General features: G+C 48.2%; 1 protein-coding gene across 4 annotated transcripts in view; it reads right to left on the bottom strand.

The window, feature by feature from the left end:
* The window catches only part of TMEM184B (transmembrane protein 184B), a 47,189-nt gene that overhangs the window by 15,225 nt on the left and 15,631 nt on the right, over positions 1-16,333 (bottom strand). For 3 of the 4 annotated variants that reach the window (XM_063075053.1, XM_063075054.1, XM_063075052.1), the window contains exons 2-3: positions 7,975-8,224; positions 6,319-6,484 (exon numbers count right to left, since the gene is read on the bottom strand). In XM_063075053.1, coding sequence (XP_062931123.1) covers positions 6,319-6,484; positions 7,975-8,166 — 358 coding nt within the window. In that variant the 5' untranslated portion in view covers positions 8,167-8,224. The remainder of the gene's footprint in view (positions 1-6,318; positions 6,485-7,974; positions 8,225-16,333) is intronic. The other variant, XM_063075051.1, reaches the window with a different exon arrangement.

The raw sequence follows: 16,333 nt of genomic DNA, 5'->3' as shown, positions 1-16,333 counted from the left end.
CAGGTGGCCTCGGGCTCTGAGCTGCTCCAAATGGCAACTCTCTTCTCCCTCATGACCTTTCTGTCCTTTGTGGATCCTGCTTATTCCTGATTCTTGCCATCTCAGATGCGGTTTCTCATCTTTCTCTTCTATTGGCTTCTTCTGAATGTCTTTCTTTACATAGATTGACTGAGCTCCTGTTATTCTTGGCTCTATCTGCCAGAGCCATGGCCAGCCAGTGCCACTCTCAGCCTGTGAGTCCTCTAGCAGCAAACTGGCCTTTGGCTCTTTGTGGCCCTCAGTTGTGTTCTTCTGCCTGGACTCTCTCTACCTGGGAGCACAGTTCACTTTGGGCCACATGCTGGGAAGCTGAGTTTGTCCAAAATCTGACACAGGATGAATGAAGCACCATTCTCTCATTGTTTCTTTCATGCATGCAAAATCTCTTTCCCTAACAAGAGCCCACACTTTTCCAGGGAAGAAGCCTGTCCCATCCTCTCCTTCACCACGCCTGGCACAGAGCAAGACCAGGGAATCAGAGACCCAGCTGAATCTGGGTTCTGGCCATTTCTACCTGGATCATCTTGGGCAAGTTCTGTAGCCCACTTGAACTTTTTTTGTAAAATGGGGATGATTATATATACTCCACCAGGTAACTGGGAGGTGAGAACAAGCTAACGGTGATGACAAACATGCGGCAGCACTGAGGAGCCACACAAACATTCTTAACAAAACCGATGCATAAAGCAACCCTGGAAGCCATGTCTCCCGCCTTTGAAACCCCAGGGCCCCTCTGAGCACAGAGTTCCCTGGGGCTGTCTCAGAGTATCTATGGTTTACCTTCCATCCCCAACTACAATCAAGCACTGATGCATGTAGGGGCTGGCTCCTACTTCTCCTTGGTCTGTCTGTCCGTACTCCCGCTGGTGATGCATCCCAGCACTGTGAGAATTGCAGCCCTCACCAGACAGTGCAGCACACAAGCAGTGGGTCCCTGGACAAGCCACTTTACTTTTCTCAGCCTCAGCCCTCTCCTTGGAGAATGGCAACTCTACCACCAATCTGCGGTTCACAGGTTGAACCCACATTTATCTCCATTCTCTCCCCTCCCTCCCCTCACCCCCAAGATGTCACTGAAATGAGAACAAATTGGGCAGGAGGTGCAAACCTTCAAGGATAAGGACAACGGCAATGGAAGCAACAGACAAGAGACACCAACAAAAGCTCTGGACGATGCGGTGTGGTCCCTGACCTGGGGCCGGGGGTGGGGGACGGCAGGCAGTGAGAGTCCCAGGAAATCTAAGCATGCGACATGCCAGGTGGCTCTGATGGTTGGGGGTGACAGTGCAAATGGAAAAACTGGCTACAAGTCTCCCCGTGGAGCCAGCGGATTATCACTTTCAGGAGGTGAGACACCTCTGTCCTCAGAACCTGGCCCAGCTGAGGGCAGTGTTGAGGAGACTTGCAGGAAAGACAGAAACTAAGTCTGCATATGAAGGGGAGATGTCCCTGTGGGTCCCTTCTCCTACTCTACATCCAGGACTCAGCCTGTCCAGTTTTTTCTTCCAGGAAGGAGATGAGAAAACTGTTCTCTAGAGAAACAGGCCCCAAATCAAAAAACCATCGTTTGGTATCTGCCCCCACTGCTGCTTAAAAATGGCAGAGGAGATGCCCCACACTCTGTCACACAACTGGGAGGCACAGCAATTTAAGCCCCTCAAAAAACATAAAACATTTTATATTTTTAAGCTATAAAAAATAGCCAAGGACACTAGATATCTGAGGAGAGCATCTAACACAAGGTCAAAGATCAAAGCAAACAAGCAGATGAAAGGAACTCAGGAGACAGAGATAATGTAGGCACAGAAGAAAACTGTAATTAACATCCCCAGAGAGAGAACAGGAATACTCTATCCCATACCAAGAATGAGGGTCCATAGTAAAAAGTACAGAGAAGAGCTATTGACATTTTACAAGAGGAAATAAAACTTTCAATAGAAAAGCTCAAAGGTTACGATTAAAAAAAAAAAATTACGGAAAGCAGAATAAAAAAGAGCTAGAAAATTCAAGGCTCACTCCCGAAGTGCAACATCCCACTAACAGGAATTCCAGAAAAGGAGAATAAAGAAAAGCAGAGGGGAAGAAATTATCAAAGAAACAGGGTAAATGTCCCAAAAGCTTAGGACAGGAGTTTCCACACTGAAGAGGCCACCAGGTTACCCAGCACAACCACCTACTGTCAGATTTCAGAACACTGGGGATAAGACAAGACCCTACGAACAAGAAAAAAAAAAAAAAGGTCAGCAGGGAGGGCTGGCCGGCTAGTTCAGTTGGTTAGAGCGCGGTGCTGATAAAACCAAGGCTGAGAATATCCCTGTACCGGGCAGCTGCCAAAAAAAAAAAAAAAAGATGCAACTAGGTCACACATACAGGCATGAAGGAGCAGAATCCAGCAGACTTTACGAAAGACAACAGGAGGAGCTAAAAGACAGTGAAAACACGCCTTCAAATTTCAGAGAGAAAATGATTTTCATCTTAGAATTGGACTCTCATCAAACACCAGTCAAATAGGACAATAAAGATATTTTCAGATTTCAAAACACTGAACTCCCATGTACCCTCTATCTCAGGAAACTCCTGGAAGATGTACTGCCACCAACCAGAGAAAAAAAAAACCACGAACGAGGAAGAAATAGCTTCTAGGGAACAGGGGACTTGGCATAGGAGAAGCAAACAGAACTCCCAGGATGTTGGTGAATGAAAGAGCCAGGGCAATGGTGGAGCAGCAGAGGCCAGGGAAAGCGTGCAGTCCAGCCCGCAACAAGCAGAGAAGGGCTCCAGGAGAAATGTCGCCAAGGAAAAATGCCAGAGCTGACAGTCACTGACAGTCCGACTGAGAGCTGGGTTGCTTTTTCAAATTCAATGAAAGCATTTCGGAATAAATTAACAACTGGTACAGTTGTCCCTTGGTATCCTCGGGAGATTAGCTACAGGACCTCTACAGATACCAAAATCCGCGATGCTCAAGTCCCTTACAGTTGGCCTTCTGTGTCCATGGGCTCCACATGCACCGGTACACAGGGCCGACTGCACACGGAGAACTGAGCAAACTAAAAAGCAAGACTAGTAGTAGCCGTAGCAAAAACAAAAAGTTACACAAGAAAAGGAAGTGTAGTAGCCTTGGGGCACTATAAGCCTCAGCTTTGAACAACAGTTACGGACACTTACTGATACAAACACTGACTGCAGACGCAGACAAAACTGTGATACAGTCTTGTTGAAAAGAAAAAAAGGAAAGTGTGCATAGTGTTGAGGGGTCTGGGGTAAGACACCTACATCAAAACCTTCTACAGTAGGAAGCCACTATGGAAAGCCACATAAAACAGAAACCTCAAGAAACAATAGTATAAACATATTTTTAGGTTATTCTTGAAAGAAACAGTTGAAAGAGTTGAAAATGCAGGAAACTTGAGAGTGAGGAGTCAAGTAGTTGTGCATTTCAACTAAATACATGCACATATTACTTTAATTTAAAAAAGTAAAATTTTAGTGTTTTTTATTTATTTGGTGGTTGGCCAGTACAGGGATCCAAACCTGTAACTTTGGTGTTATAAGGCTGTGTTCTAACCAACTGAGTTAACCAGACAGCCCTGTTTTTTTTTTTTATTAAAAAAAAAAAAGCAGAATTTTATTTTTTAAAAAAAAGGAAAAAAGAAATGTCTGTGCTATGTCTGGCTGTGAGCTGGCCCTCGGTGTGGGCTGGCTGGATGTGAAATAAGAGCTCTCTGGCCCAGTCTACTCCCGTTCCCTTCCTGGCCCCTCCTTGGGTCTTGGGGCACTGAGGAGGAAGGATGGGAGGGTGAGCGAATGGGGGCTGTATGTGAATTTTAAGGGACACCCCCATCACTGACTCTGCAGGGGCAGTTGCACATCTCTTCCTGACAGAGCCCCAGAGTGGAGGAGCAGGAAGGGGCAAGGCAGGGCCAGGCCCGCTGGCTCGGACGTGGCGCTGGTGAACTCTGGGGCAGCCTGAACTTCACAGCAGCTGCTGTGCTGTTTGTAAACTCCCTTGGAGAGGCCAGGCTGGGCGGATAATAGTGTTGCTAGGAGATGTGCTTCACAGGACGGCAGACTTCCTGCGAAGACCTTTACCCAGGCTGGGAGGCAGGTCGGGACAGGCAGGGCCTGAACAAAGAGGCTTCTGGAGTGGGGGTGCCTGCCAGCCATCTGCTGCTGCTCCCTGGCTGTGCTCCCCCACTTATTCCATGCGCCACGGTCTTCAGGGCCTAGCCAACATTACCACACTTGCCCCTCGACCACACAGGAGAGGCCACCAACAGCCTTTTGCTTCTGAAGGAACCAGGTGGGCAGAAGATGCTCCCATGCGAGGCTGGCAGCTAAATGGAAAAGGATTCTCAGCCCCACCCCTCCCCAATCCCAGCCTTTACGGCTCCCCAGAAACCCAGAGGCTTCCCTGGGGACAATGCTGCTTCCAGGAACATCAGACACTAGAGTCCCAGTTAAACCCTGATAGCGCCCCCACCTGGCCTCAGTATCCTCACCTGGAAGAGCAGGATGGGAACACCAGCTTGGGAGGAGGGCGCCTGGGAATTCAATGAGACCCCACTTGGAAGAATGCAGGGCATACAGCAGGCATTTAATAAGGTTCCTTATTCGTTCAAAAACTATGGAGTAAACACTTCCCATGTGCCTGGCTGTCTAGGCATGGGCTACCTGCCTGATCCTGCTCTTTCATGGCTAACGGTCTACTCAGGAATACACAAAGTGAACAAGGTAACCACAAACCATGGTCCAGCGGTGGAGGACAAGGACAGGGTGCTGGGAGCAATGGCAGCAGGGAAGAGCTCCCTGAGGAGGCGGCGCTGGAGAACAGACTAAAGGATGAAAAGAAAGCTGGCTGTGCAGAGCGGGGGGAAGAGCTTTCCAGACAAGTGGGGAACGGCACATGCCAAGTCCCCGAGGCTGGAAAGTGCCTGCTGTGCTCCAGCAGAAAGGAGGCCAACGTGGCTGCAGTGGAGGGCGAGGGGTAGGCGCCAAAGGCTGGGGGCGGCACAATGGACTCCTATTAGGTGCCTCCATTTCCTGTGCCCTGCAAGTCCTCAGAGACGCACAAGGTTCAAAGTGGGGCAGTAAGAGAGGCTCCAGCTGCTTGGGGACTGAGCATGCTGCACCCCAGCATCCGTGGGGCCCAGGCCCAGGGGAAAAGCCCTCCAGGTGAGAGAAGCCGACACGTCTGGTCACTTTACCCAAAACCAGCAGTGCAGGCATAGGGAGGAGACAGGAAACCACACAGCACTGAGAAGAGGGTGGGCATCAAAGTGGGGATCTTGAGTTCAAGGACCCCCAGCCCACCCCTACTGGCCTGTTCGAGGCCTGTGACCTGTCTTAGGGCCTCTGGCCTCTCTTTCCTCGTGGAGATTTTTCTAACCTGAAATTTCAAGCTCATCCAATTTTTGTGCATTAATAGTAGCAAAGAAAATCTAAACTCCTCTGTGTGGCCTGCAGGGCTGCACATGTCCCTGTCCTCCCCTCTCGGTGCAATCCTCTCTCCAGCTGCTGACCTCTCCTCCAGCCCGGGCCGGCACCCAACACAGCTCCCCCACAACCTCTCTCCCCGTGATAGCAGCTTCCTCGTCTCCTTGTGGTGACTGTTTAGGGGCCACAGGCTCCCAGAGGGGAGGGAGAGTGAGAGCTAGCTTTTCCTCTTTGCATCCCAGAGCCCAGCCCATGGGTGGAGCTCAGTACAGGCATCCCAGAGCCCAGCCCATGGGTGGAGCTCAGTACAGGAGCGGGTGATGTTTCTACTCCACACACAGAACTGAGGCCCTTGAAAGGAAGCACATCCCCTCCCTGGGTGGCACAATAGAGCACCTCACAGGGCAAAGCCCTTAGAATTAACACATGAGAACAGAGGCCCAGCCCTGCTTCGTCAGATAAATCCCTACCCATCTGCACGTGGGGTTACCTGGGATTTCCGTCTGCAAATGAACCACTTACTTGCTGCCCACCCCCCAATCCAAGATGCCAGGACTGTGAAATGAGACCCAGGTGGAGGGTCTCTGTTTCTAGGTACCTACAAGGTGAGACTCTGGCTATACGTGTCGTTACCTGTCAATGTGGGACAGAAGCCCTGAAGTGGGTAAAGAAGCGAGGGGTGGGTCAAGACCAGTCTTTGTGAGGCTCAGAGGCCCTACAGAGAGGAGCTCGGCGAGAGGGGCTTCTGGTCCCAGACACCTGGCAGGAGGGTGGGCGTGTGGCCCCCTCGGTCCCCGTTGGCCCACAACTCCACAGCCCTCCCTGTGCCCACCCTGAGCTCACCCTCGTAGCAGTCACGGACAGTGCCAAAGTACACGTAGTACTGGTCGTTGGTGAAGAAGAGCAGGCTGAGCCAGGAGTCGAAGGCGTAGATGGGCACGATGAAGAGGATACGCACAATGTAGCGCTGCTCGTTGGGGCGGCTGTAGCAGCGCAGGTGCATGTAGATCTGCAGACAGAGCGCGAGGTCAGCGGGAGCCTGCCGTCCCCACTCTTCCTCTGCTCCACACGGGAGCGTGTTTTGACTCTAGCTTTGCCACTTATCGCTCTATGACCTGATGCGAGTTACTCACCCCGAGCCTGACTCCTCCTCTGTAAAATGCTGGTGGTAAAACTCCCATCATGGGCTGTTTTGAGAACCACACCAAAGGGGACACACAATGCTTGCAGAGTGAACGTGGGTGCCCAAAAGCCAGCCTTGCAGATACAGGTGACTGTGAAACCACACCTGAGACCACAGGGTTGTCAAGGGCAAAGACAGGGAATCCACAATTTTAACAAGCTCCCTAGGGATTCTCATGCAGCTTGGAACTTCAATCAGTGTGGGTGTCTTGTTCCCTCTCTGCCTTCCTAAAAGCCTGGCCTCTGGGGTTTACAGCAGCAGCACTGAGCTAAACCGCAGCTGTCTGGTCACCCTGCCCTGTCCCTCAGCTTATGGTGTTGAGGGCGGAAAGGATGGGGCATCACTTCTATGGAATGTGACGTGCTTCCTGGATGAGTGGCCACAGCAACATCCTCACACTGTGCCTCATTCTCCCATCTGTTAACCAGAGGCAGCGCCTCCGCTTCCCAGGGAAGTTAGGAGAATGAAATGCAACTTAGAAAGCAGGGAAAAATTAAAAGCTACACAGAAATGCCAAGAATTGCTCTAGCCATGGTCCTCAGTCCCAGCAGCCCCCAAGTGTCTCGTCCCAGTTCTTACGACATCACACTTAGCCCAGCTGCTCCCTGGGTTGGGGAGGAAAAGAACAAAATATTCCCCATCTGCTATGAGCCAACTGCCTTGGAGGTAAACGGGTTCTAAAAGGGATGGGGACCCAGGGCAGCTGGCGAGGGGCTAACTGGGAAATTCGAACAGACTCACACCTCTTCACTGGGCAACCTTCAAACCTCCTCTCAGGCCACCAAGGCCTGTCCCAGCCAGATCAGTCTCCTCTGGGGCCGCAAGTATAGGGGATGAAAAGACTTGACTTCTAGCCCAGCTCTGCCACCAACTTACATGTGACCAGGCTAGCTCCTCTCCCCCGTCCCTCTCAGGCTCTAATTTTCTCATCTGCAAAGGAGTCCCTGCCATTGGCCTGGTCCCATCGTTCCTAGGCTCCCTACAGCTCAGGCTGGACATGATACTAGTTCTGGCCAATGGAACGTGAGCAGAAGCGACAGGTGTCATCTCTGGATTGAGGTGGTTAAATATCCATAGTGCTTTCCTCAGCTCCCACCTCCAGCTGTCATATGCATGATACCCTCAAGTTGCAAGATGCTGGAGCCACTAGACAGAACCTGACCTGCAATGGCCTGAGCAGAGATGCAAGCAAGAAATCAACTTCTAGTGGGTGAAGTCTCTGAGAATTTGGGGTTGATTTCTTATTGCAGCCTAATACTTTGTTGGACTGGAAACTCCTCAGGACTTTATAGAGGGTCCCCTATGGGTCTGAGTACCTGGTGGCAGGTGATGAGCAGGGCCGTCCACACAAAGAAGCCGGAAATGGCTTGAGCAGCAGTTGTCATCAGGAACACAGGCTGCTCCATAGCAGTGGGGCTGCCCTCAGGGATCGTGGAGATGCTGGGCGAAGCTGCTGTGGTCGTGGGCAACGCTGGATCTGGGGCCAGCGCAGCCCCTCTCACTGTCATGGTGCCTGACAGCAGCAGACCCCCTGAGAGAAACCCTTGGAGTAAGAGATGAGCTAGCCTAAAGAGAAGAAATCACACCATTAGCCTCCTCTCAGGGGAGAGGCAGTACTGGAAAGAATCTTCCAAGTCTCCACGTCCACCCTCTGATCACATCTCGCCCCAGCCCCAGCTATGACACTGGTCCCAGCCACCATTGTCTCTCCCCTGGATGGATGGAACAGGCTCCTGACCAGTTTCTCTGCTTCTGCCCTTGTCCTGGTTGTCCAATCCCCACAGAACAGTCTTATGAGCCTTCTAAGACCTTAGCCAGACAGAATAAAAGCTGATGGGACCTCCAGTACTCTCTGATGTCATCTCAGCTCCTACAATTCCCATCTTGATCACTCACTCCAGTCACACTGGCCTCTTTGCTGATCCTGGAATGCACCAAACCTGCTCCCTCCACAGGGCCTTTCCACTGGCTGTCTGCCCAGCCGTGTAGCTCACCCCCACATGTCCTTTAGGTCTCTACCTCAACCTCCCATTCCTCGCCCAAGCACTCCTGACCCCTTTGCTTTGCTTTTCTCTGGAGCACTCATGATACCTGACTCCCTCTGACTAACTACATTTACTCATATATTGGTTAACCTGCACCCAAGCCCCTACCGGAAGGCAAAGTCCCTGAGGATAAGACTATTCTGTTCACTACTGCATCGGCAGCACTTGGAACAGTGGTGGGGACACACAGGCAGAGGTACCTGCTGGATATGGACATCTTCACACTCCAGTCTAGCAATGGCACTTGATTGCTAAGGTCGTCTCCTCAAAGGGTTTGCATTTCCTTTGCCATCTCTCCCCAATTCCCCTAATGGCTGACACCCATTCCTCACCATCCAACTGTGCTATTTTGGAGACTTTAAAGCTCTTCCCCAATTTGTGCTCCTTCAAACCACTTATCCTTTTTAACTGGGTGCATGTACCGCCCTTCCTAAGAGCCTGCCCCACATGCCTTCTCCGTCAAATGCTTCCATCCATTTCCTGCGCCCTTAGTGCTCTGTCATCTGCTCACGCTTATCCTCCCACCTCTTCTTTGGAGCAAAACCCCATTTCTGTCTCTGAATCCTCAGCACTGAGCCCAGCGCCCAAGCCATTTATAACGCTTAACTTTATTACCTGTTGATTTTCACCCCTTATTTCAAAAAGAATTTGAGGTACCTCACAGAGAAGCAAAGAACAACATAACGAGTTGAGGAAACTGGCATAAAGGGACATCTGGGGGGGGCAGGGGGTAAAGCTGGGGTGTAGGACTCAGGAAGGCATTTCTGTGGAAGAAATGCATTTCTAGGAAGGTAACTCGGGTCCCAGGTGGGCTATCATGCCAGCCCGGAGCTTCCTAGTGGTGACTTCAGTATCCCTGGGAACAAATAAATGATTTCATGTTGAAAAGTAACCCAGAAAAAAAAAAAAAAAAAAAAGAAAAGTAACCCAGACACCACCCAAAGGGCTGCCGTTGTTAGGGTTCTCCTTGGAAGTTTACAAACAGGGGCCAATGCCCAGCCAGCCGGAAGTGCTGTGAAAGGGCAAAGCCATTCCACCACAGTCACCTGGGATGTGCTCTTGGGAGGTGCTACGGTCTGAATGGTTGTCCCCCAAAATTCAGATGCTGAAACCTAATCCCCAGTGTGATGGTGTTAGGAGGTGGGGTCTTTGGAAGGTGACTAGGTCATGAGGGTGGAGCCCTCATGAATGGAATTAGTGACTTTATAAAAGAAGCCTGAGAGAGCTGCTGTGCCTCTGCCACCATGTGAGGATGCAGAAGGAGGTGCAATGAACCAGGAAGCAGCCCTCACCAGACACTGAATCTGCCCACGCCTTGATCTTGGATTTCCTAGCCTCCAGAACTGTGAGAAATGAACCATTATGGTATTTTATTATAGCAGCTCAAAAGGACTAAGACAGGAGGGCTGGCCGCTCCCACTACCCACAGGCACACAAGCCCCACAGTGTGCAAGCCCCATGATGTCCCTTTCAGTGCTGTTCCCTGTTGACAGGCTAGTCAACACCACACGGCAGATGACCCAGAAGAATAACTGCCCAAATCACAAATGCAACCTGAGCTGATGAAACGAGGAAACAGTTTTAAAAGATGCGAAGTGCCAAGCATGACACTGGAAAGAGCCTGGCCAGCTCCATCACCAACAGGCCCTGTGTCCTGGCACGTGTTCCCTGGGCCCCAGAGGGCCTCTGCTGCTGAACCTGAAAAATGGCCAAATCTGAAACCCTAACCATCTCGGCCTGAACCCCAAGGTCAGCCCAGATGACTCTTACAGTCCCTTCCAAGTCTGCAAGCTGCGATTCAAGCCAGAATATACTGACACCAATGGGTGGGTTTCCCCCTGACCCTATGACCAAGAGGCTCCCCAATGTCGCCCCAGCTCCTCCCCAACATCTCCAGCATCCTCTGCCACCATCTAGGCCAAGTCAGCTCTTAGCTATAAGTTTGTACCGTAGGAGAGAGAGCCCTATACATTTCTATTTTCCTAAATATAAATGATCTCTAACACACAGACCATGAGGTAAATCTAGATTAAAAACTCAAAAATGGAGAAGACACCTATATAAAGAAACTCGAAAATGGAGGTGTCTATATAAAGACTGGTGGCAAACTTTGAAAAAGAGACACAGTGACAAGTCTAATAATAACTCCTGTAAGTATGGTTGCAAAATGGAAAACCAGTGCCAGAAATATTTCTTAAAAAAGAAGATTTAGATTGTAAATCATCATCTTTGTCTATCATTCCAAATTAAATGAATAAACACAGGCCAGAGGAAGTACAAATATTCTCAAATCTCCACCTTCCAGTCGAGGGGCAGGGGTGTGTCACAGACTGGTTTTTTTTGTTTGTTTGTTTTTTATTAAAGGAGGTGTTAAAAAAATAAATAAATAAAGACAGTGCTGAAAAGCCCCCTGCATAGACTCTCTGCCAGAAGGGCACCCACTGCAGCCTGGCTCCTGCCCTGGCTGTGGGATCTGTGTAAGGCTCCAGACCCAGCTTCTTCCTGGGGCTTTGCTCACTCACACTCAAGTGTCCCTGGCAACACAAGCAGCCCTCACCATCACAGGGCTCTCACATTCTGTATGTGGGCCATTTAGCTCACAAGAAGAAATTCACCCAAGAGCGTGGGTAACTTTTCCCCAAATCAGAGCCAGGACTCAAACCCAGGTCCTATGAACACACTGTCTCCCCATCTCCCTCCAAGTGGGGGGATATGGATGAGCTGCCCTCCCACTTGGGGCCTCCTCACAGGCCGGGGCCACGCTTTTCCTGCCACTGCCTCAGACTCCTCTAGCAGGAAGGGGTGAGAAGGCACACGGGCAGGGCGTGCTTCTGCAGGCAACCCATGCTGGCCATGTTTCTGCACTGGGCCCTGGGATGTAAAACCACTTGCTTCACTCTCAGGTAGCCCTTGGGGTATACAGACCATTTCCCCAAACCTTGCCTTATTGTTCTCTCACAGCAACTTTGAGGTGAATAACGTTATCCACATCTTAGAGTTGAGGGAAACGATGTAGAACTTGGTTTTACAGCCTCCCCGGGTGACACGAAATGATGAGGGTTTTCATATTTCTCCCCCCAAAACACTTAGAGCAATATTCTGACTCACAGACACATGGTCTCTGATGCCCAAGAGAGACAGGTGTGGGTGCCTCCCTGAAGGAGGCGCACAGAGGCTCTCGGACGTACTAAGTCAGGATCTGCTGGGCACATCGCCAGGCCTGCAAGCTGTTCGGTGTGTACTGGGGTGAGGGGATGGAGATAGGGGTCTGACCCTTTCACACTCAGTACAGACACCCACTGGGGAGGAGCTCTTGCCTGCCCAGGTCCTATGAACAAGCGGGGAGCTGGCCTGGCACAGCTCCTTTGCTCCCCTGGGGAAGGGCTCCATGTCTCCCCATTTTTAATACAGTCCACACACCCGTGGGGGGTGATAAACAGGTTGAGGCTCAGAATTCCAGCTGCTCTGGCAGGTCCCCATTATTTTCTTAACTGACCCAGTGTTAAACCTCTGCCCTGAGGGGGCATGCTGGAACCATCTTTCGAACAAACATGTCCTGAGGCCTCTGGAAGACCCGGCCTCAGCCCTGAGGAGCTCTTGGCTCCTCCACGTGCCTGCGCTATGCGATGGGGTGACCTGGAGGCTTCATTCTGTTGCACTGCTGGGAGGTGAGTGCCTAGAACTACAGGAGCCCAGAGGAAGCAACAAATGGTTTGGCCAAGGCCAAGAGGGTCAGGGAAGGCGTCCAAGTGGTAGGGACTTTTGGGCAGAGTCCTCTAATAACATAATCCAGCTTCACCTTTGAAGTCCCTGAGCAGGATTCCCACCAGATGCAACCACCTACAAGTTGGGGCAAATGACTTCTCTCAGAGCCTCAGTTTCTTCTTCTACAATATTTCAGTGTAAACTACATAATTGACAAGGGAAAGTTCTGGTTTACAGAGTTCCTGTTAATAAATGGAGGTGGAGTAATAGAATGAAAAGTGACCATTTTGCAACTCCTAATAAAAATAATGATGCAGATATGGACGATAAAACCACTAGGTGAAAAGCTGATGGGGAACTTGATAATGGAAGAATCAGGCGGCACCCTCTGGACCCACAGTCAAAATCAATGTCACTGAGATGGGCAGCAGATGTCTCCAGCCTGCTGACAAGATGCACGGGAAGCACACAGTACCACCTACGGAAGACTCACACCCAAACGTGAACTGGCATCTAAGCAAGCCTCTAGAAGTAACCACCAGTACCCAGGAAACACAGAGGGCAGCAGAACAGCCTAGATGACCATGAGCAGCGGTTCTAGACTGTGGCATAGACTACAGGCCAGATGACCCTGATTATCCAGCAAAGTAATGGCTTAAAAACAAGTAGGTTGATGGGGCTGTTACAGAAAAAGAGAGTTGAGAAACCTAACTAAACACAACACTTGGACCTTGTTTGGGTCCTTGATGCTCTAACAAACCAATAATTAAAAGACATCTTTGAAATAGATAACACACAGGAATTCTTGTCAATTTTGTCAGGTATGATAATGGCATTGTGTATATGTAAAAATAAAATTCCTTGTCAATGAAGGAAGAATAATCTTCCTAACAAATAGCAAATGATTGGACATCCAGAGGCAAAAAAAAGAAAAAAAGAATCTTAACCTAAACGCTTGTACCATATCCAAAAGTTAACTCAAAATGAATCACGGATTTAAATGTAAAATGTAAAACTATAAAACTTTTAGAAGACATAGGAGGAAATCTTTGAAACCTAGGGCTAAGTCAAGTTTCTTAGACTTGACACCAAAAGCATGATCCATAAAAGGAAAAAACTATAAATTGGATTTCAGGAAAAGTTAAAAATTTTGCACTGTGAAAGAGGATGAAAAGACAAGCCACGGAGTGGAAGAATATATTTGCAAGTCACATATCTGGTAAATGACTAGCATCTAGAACATATCGAGAATGTTCAAGAAGCTCAGTGGTAAAAAAACAAATAAACCCCATCAGAAAATGGGCAAAAGACATGAACAGACATTTCATTAAGGAACAGACACATGGCTAATAAGCCTATGAATAGATGTTCAACATCATTAGCTATCAGGGAAACACATATTAAAACCACAGTAAGGGCCAGCCTGTGGCTCACCTGGGAGAGTGTGGTGCTGATAACACCAAGGTCACGGGTTCGGATCCCCATATAGGGATGGCCGGTTAGCTCACTTGGGAGAGCGTGGTGCTGACAACACCAAGACAAGGGTTTAAGATCCCCTTACCGGTCATCTTTAAATAAATAAATAAATAAATAAATAAATAAATAAAACCACAATAAGACATTACATACCTATAACATAAAAAATGAATCTCACATACACAGCAGGTAGGAAGATAAAATGGTACTGCGACTGTGGAAAACAGATTGGTAGTTTCTTATTAAAACACACACACTTCCCATACAACCTAGTAATCACTCTTAGATATTTATCCTAGAGAAATGAAAACTTATGTTCATACAAAAGCCTGTACGCAAATATTCACAGCAGCTCTACTTATAATGGCCAAAATCTGGCAACAATCCAAATGTCCTTCAACAGGTGAAAGGTTAAACGAACTGCGGTACATCCAGACCACAGAATACTATTCAGCAGTAAAAAAGAACCAACTGTTGATACCCGCGGCAACCTGGACGGATCTCAAGGACATTACATTTAGTAAAACTAGCCAGCCTCTGAAGTTCACATACTGTATGATTCCATTCCTATGACATTCTCAAAATGACAAAACCATAAAGACGGAACACAGATTAGTTTGGTAGAAGGGGTGTTTGCAAATAGAGGGGTGGCAAGGGAGTTCCTTCCAGGTGACAAAACAGTTTGTATCTTGATAATGGCAGCAGTTACACGAATCTACACATGATAAAATCACATAGAACCCCCCCACCCACCCACACACAAATACACACACACACCCCCCTACACCCCACATGTAAAACCAGTGAAAACCAAATAAGGCCTGAAATCTAGTTAACAGGCTGTACTAACGTCCGTTTCCCTGTGCTGATACTGTACTACAGCCAGGTGAGAAGGCACCACCAGTGGAAGCCGGGTGAAGAGTACATAGGGCCCTGGGTACCACTTCTGCAACTTCCTGTGAGTCTACAATTATTTCAAAATACAAAGTACTTTCAGTCTCTATCAAGTAGAGGTGCCTACTGAAGTATTTAACCGTGAAAAATAACATCCACCTGAGATCTCCTCTTTAAGAAGGGGAGAGGGAAAGATGCAACAAGTCTGCACAATGTTGGTAACTGCTGGAGCTCATTACAGTATTCACCAACAGAGAGTCACTACACTATCTGCTCTACTTTCATGTGCTTGAAATTTTCCATAATGAAAAGTCTTGGACAGCAGAACAGAATTTTTTACAAAATCTGTAATGAGATGGGGAGCGACTCAGGAAATGGTCTGTTACCAGGGATGGACTGGTTATCTCCTAGAAAAGCAATCAAAAAGAGTCAAACCTAACAACGGAGTTTACACTTTTCTTTTACAAAAATTGTTCAAATTTGCCCTTTTTCCTGTGACAACTGGTTATTAGAAACATGCTTCCTAGTGATGTTTTCACAACATCTTTAAGCATGTTTACATGTCCCTTCACAGGAAAGGCATGTTATCACAATAAATGAGAAAGGAACTACTCTTTGAAGGAAACCTAGGCTGGGGCAGAGGGTTCAAAAAAGGTATATTTGAAATTGTTTCTACTGTCGTAGAATTTTGTTACTAAAAACATCACTAGGGCTGGCCCGTTAGCTCACTTGGTTACAGCGTGGTGTTGGTAACACCAAGGTCAAGGGTTTGGATCCCCGTACCGGCCAGCTGCCAAAACACAAAAACAAAAACAACATGTCTCTGATTAAGCAAACAACAACAACAACAACAAAAACCTCTTATATCTGAGCTCCTAAAAAACTACATAACAGAATTTTCTAGTCTGCTTAAAAATTTCCAAAGCATCTGAGTGGGTTTTGAACTCTTGTGTTAAGAACTTTAAAATAAATACCTTCCATTTAGTTTACAAATACATCTGATTGGCAACAGAGAGGATGGAAATATACTAGCCAAATTTTCAACAAATCCTTTGCACACCCAGTGGATGGGATGGAAAAATGAGCAACCCGATTTAAAAAGAAAGCCAACGACGCATTTCCTCCGTGTGCAGCTCGGTGTCCAGGGCAGGGATCTTTTTCAGAGAGAGCAGCCATTAAAACTGAGTATCTAAACAAACGGAATGTAGAGCCAGACCTTCCAACTGCTCTCTCACAGAGCATTAAAGCACACTTTCCAGAAATAACAAAGCACATGAAGCCATAAAATTTTCGTGCCATCAACAAAATAAAAATTTTCTAATTATTACATCTTTTGCTCGTCCTTTGGTTTCTGTTTTTGGAGTAAGTTTTATTATGTGCATAGTATAACAACAAGGTAATACGTGCCTTATTTATAACTACGCCAATATCCATATATTGGGATTGCATGCTCAGAAAGGTTTTTTTTGTTTGTTTTTAACTAATAGGGACGTGTGATCAAAGAAAGTTTGAAGAGCATTGCTGTGAACAATGGGCAAAGGGCAAAGGCTTCCAA

The sequence above is a fragment of the Cynocephalus volans genome, chromosome 12, assembly GCF_027409185.1.
Source record: "Cynocephalus volans isolate mCynVol1 chromosome 12, mCynVol1.pri, whole genome shotgun sequence".
NCBI lineage: Eukaryota > Metazoa > Chordata > Mammalia > Dermoptera > Cynocephalidae > Cynocephalus > Cynocephalus volans.
Note: the sequence above shows the minus strand (reverse complement) of the source record. Positions and strands in the feature narration are given on the sequence as shown.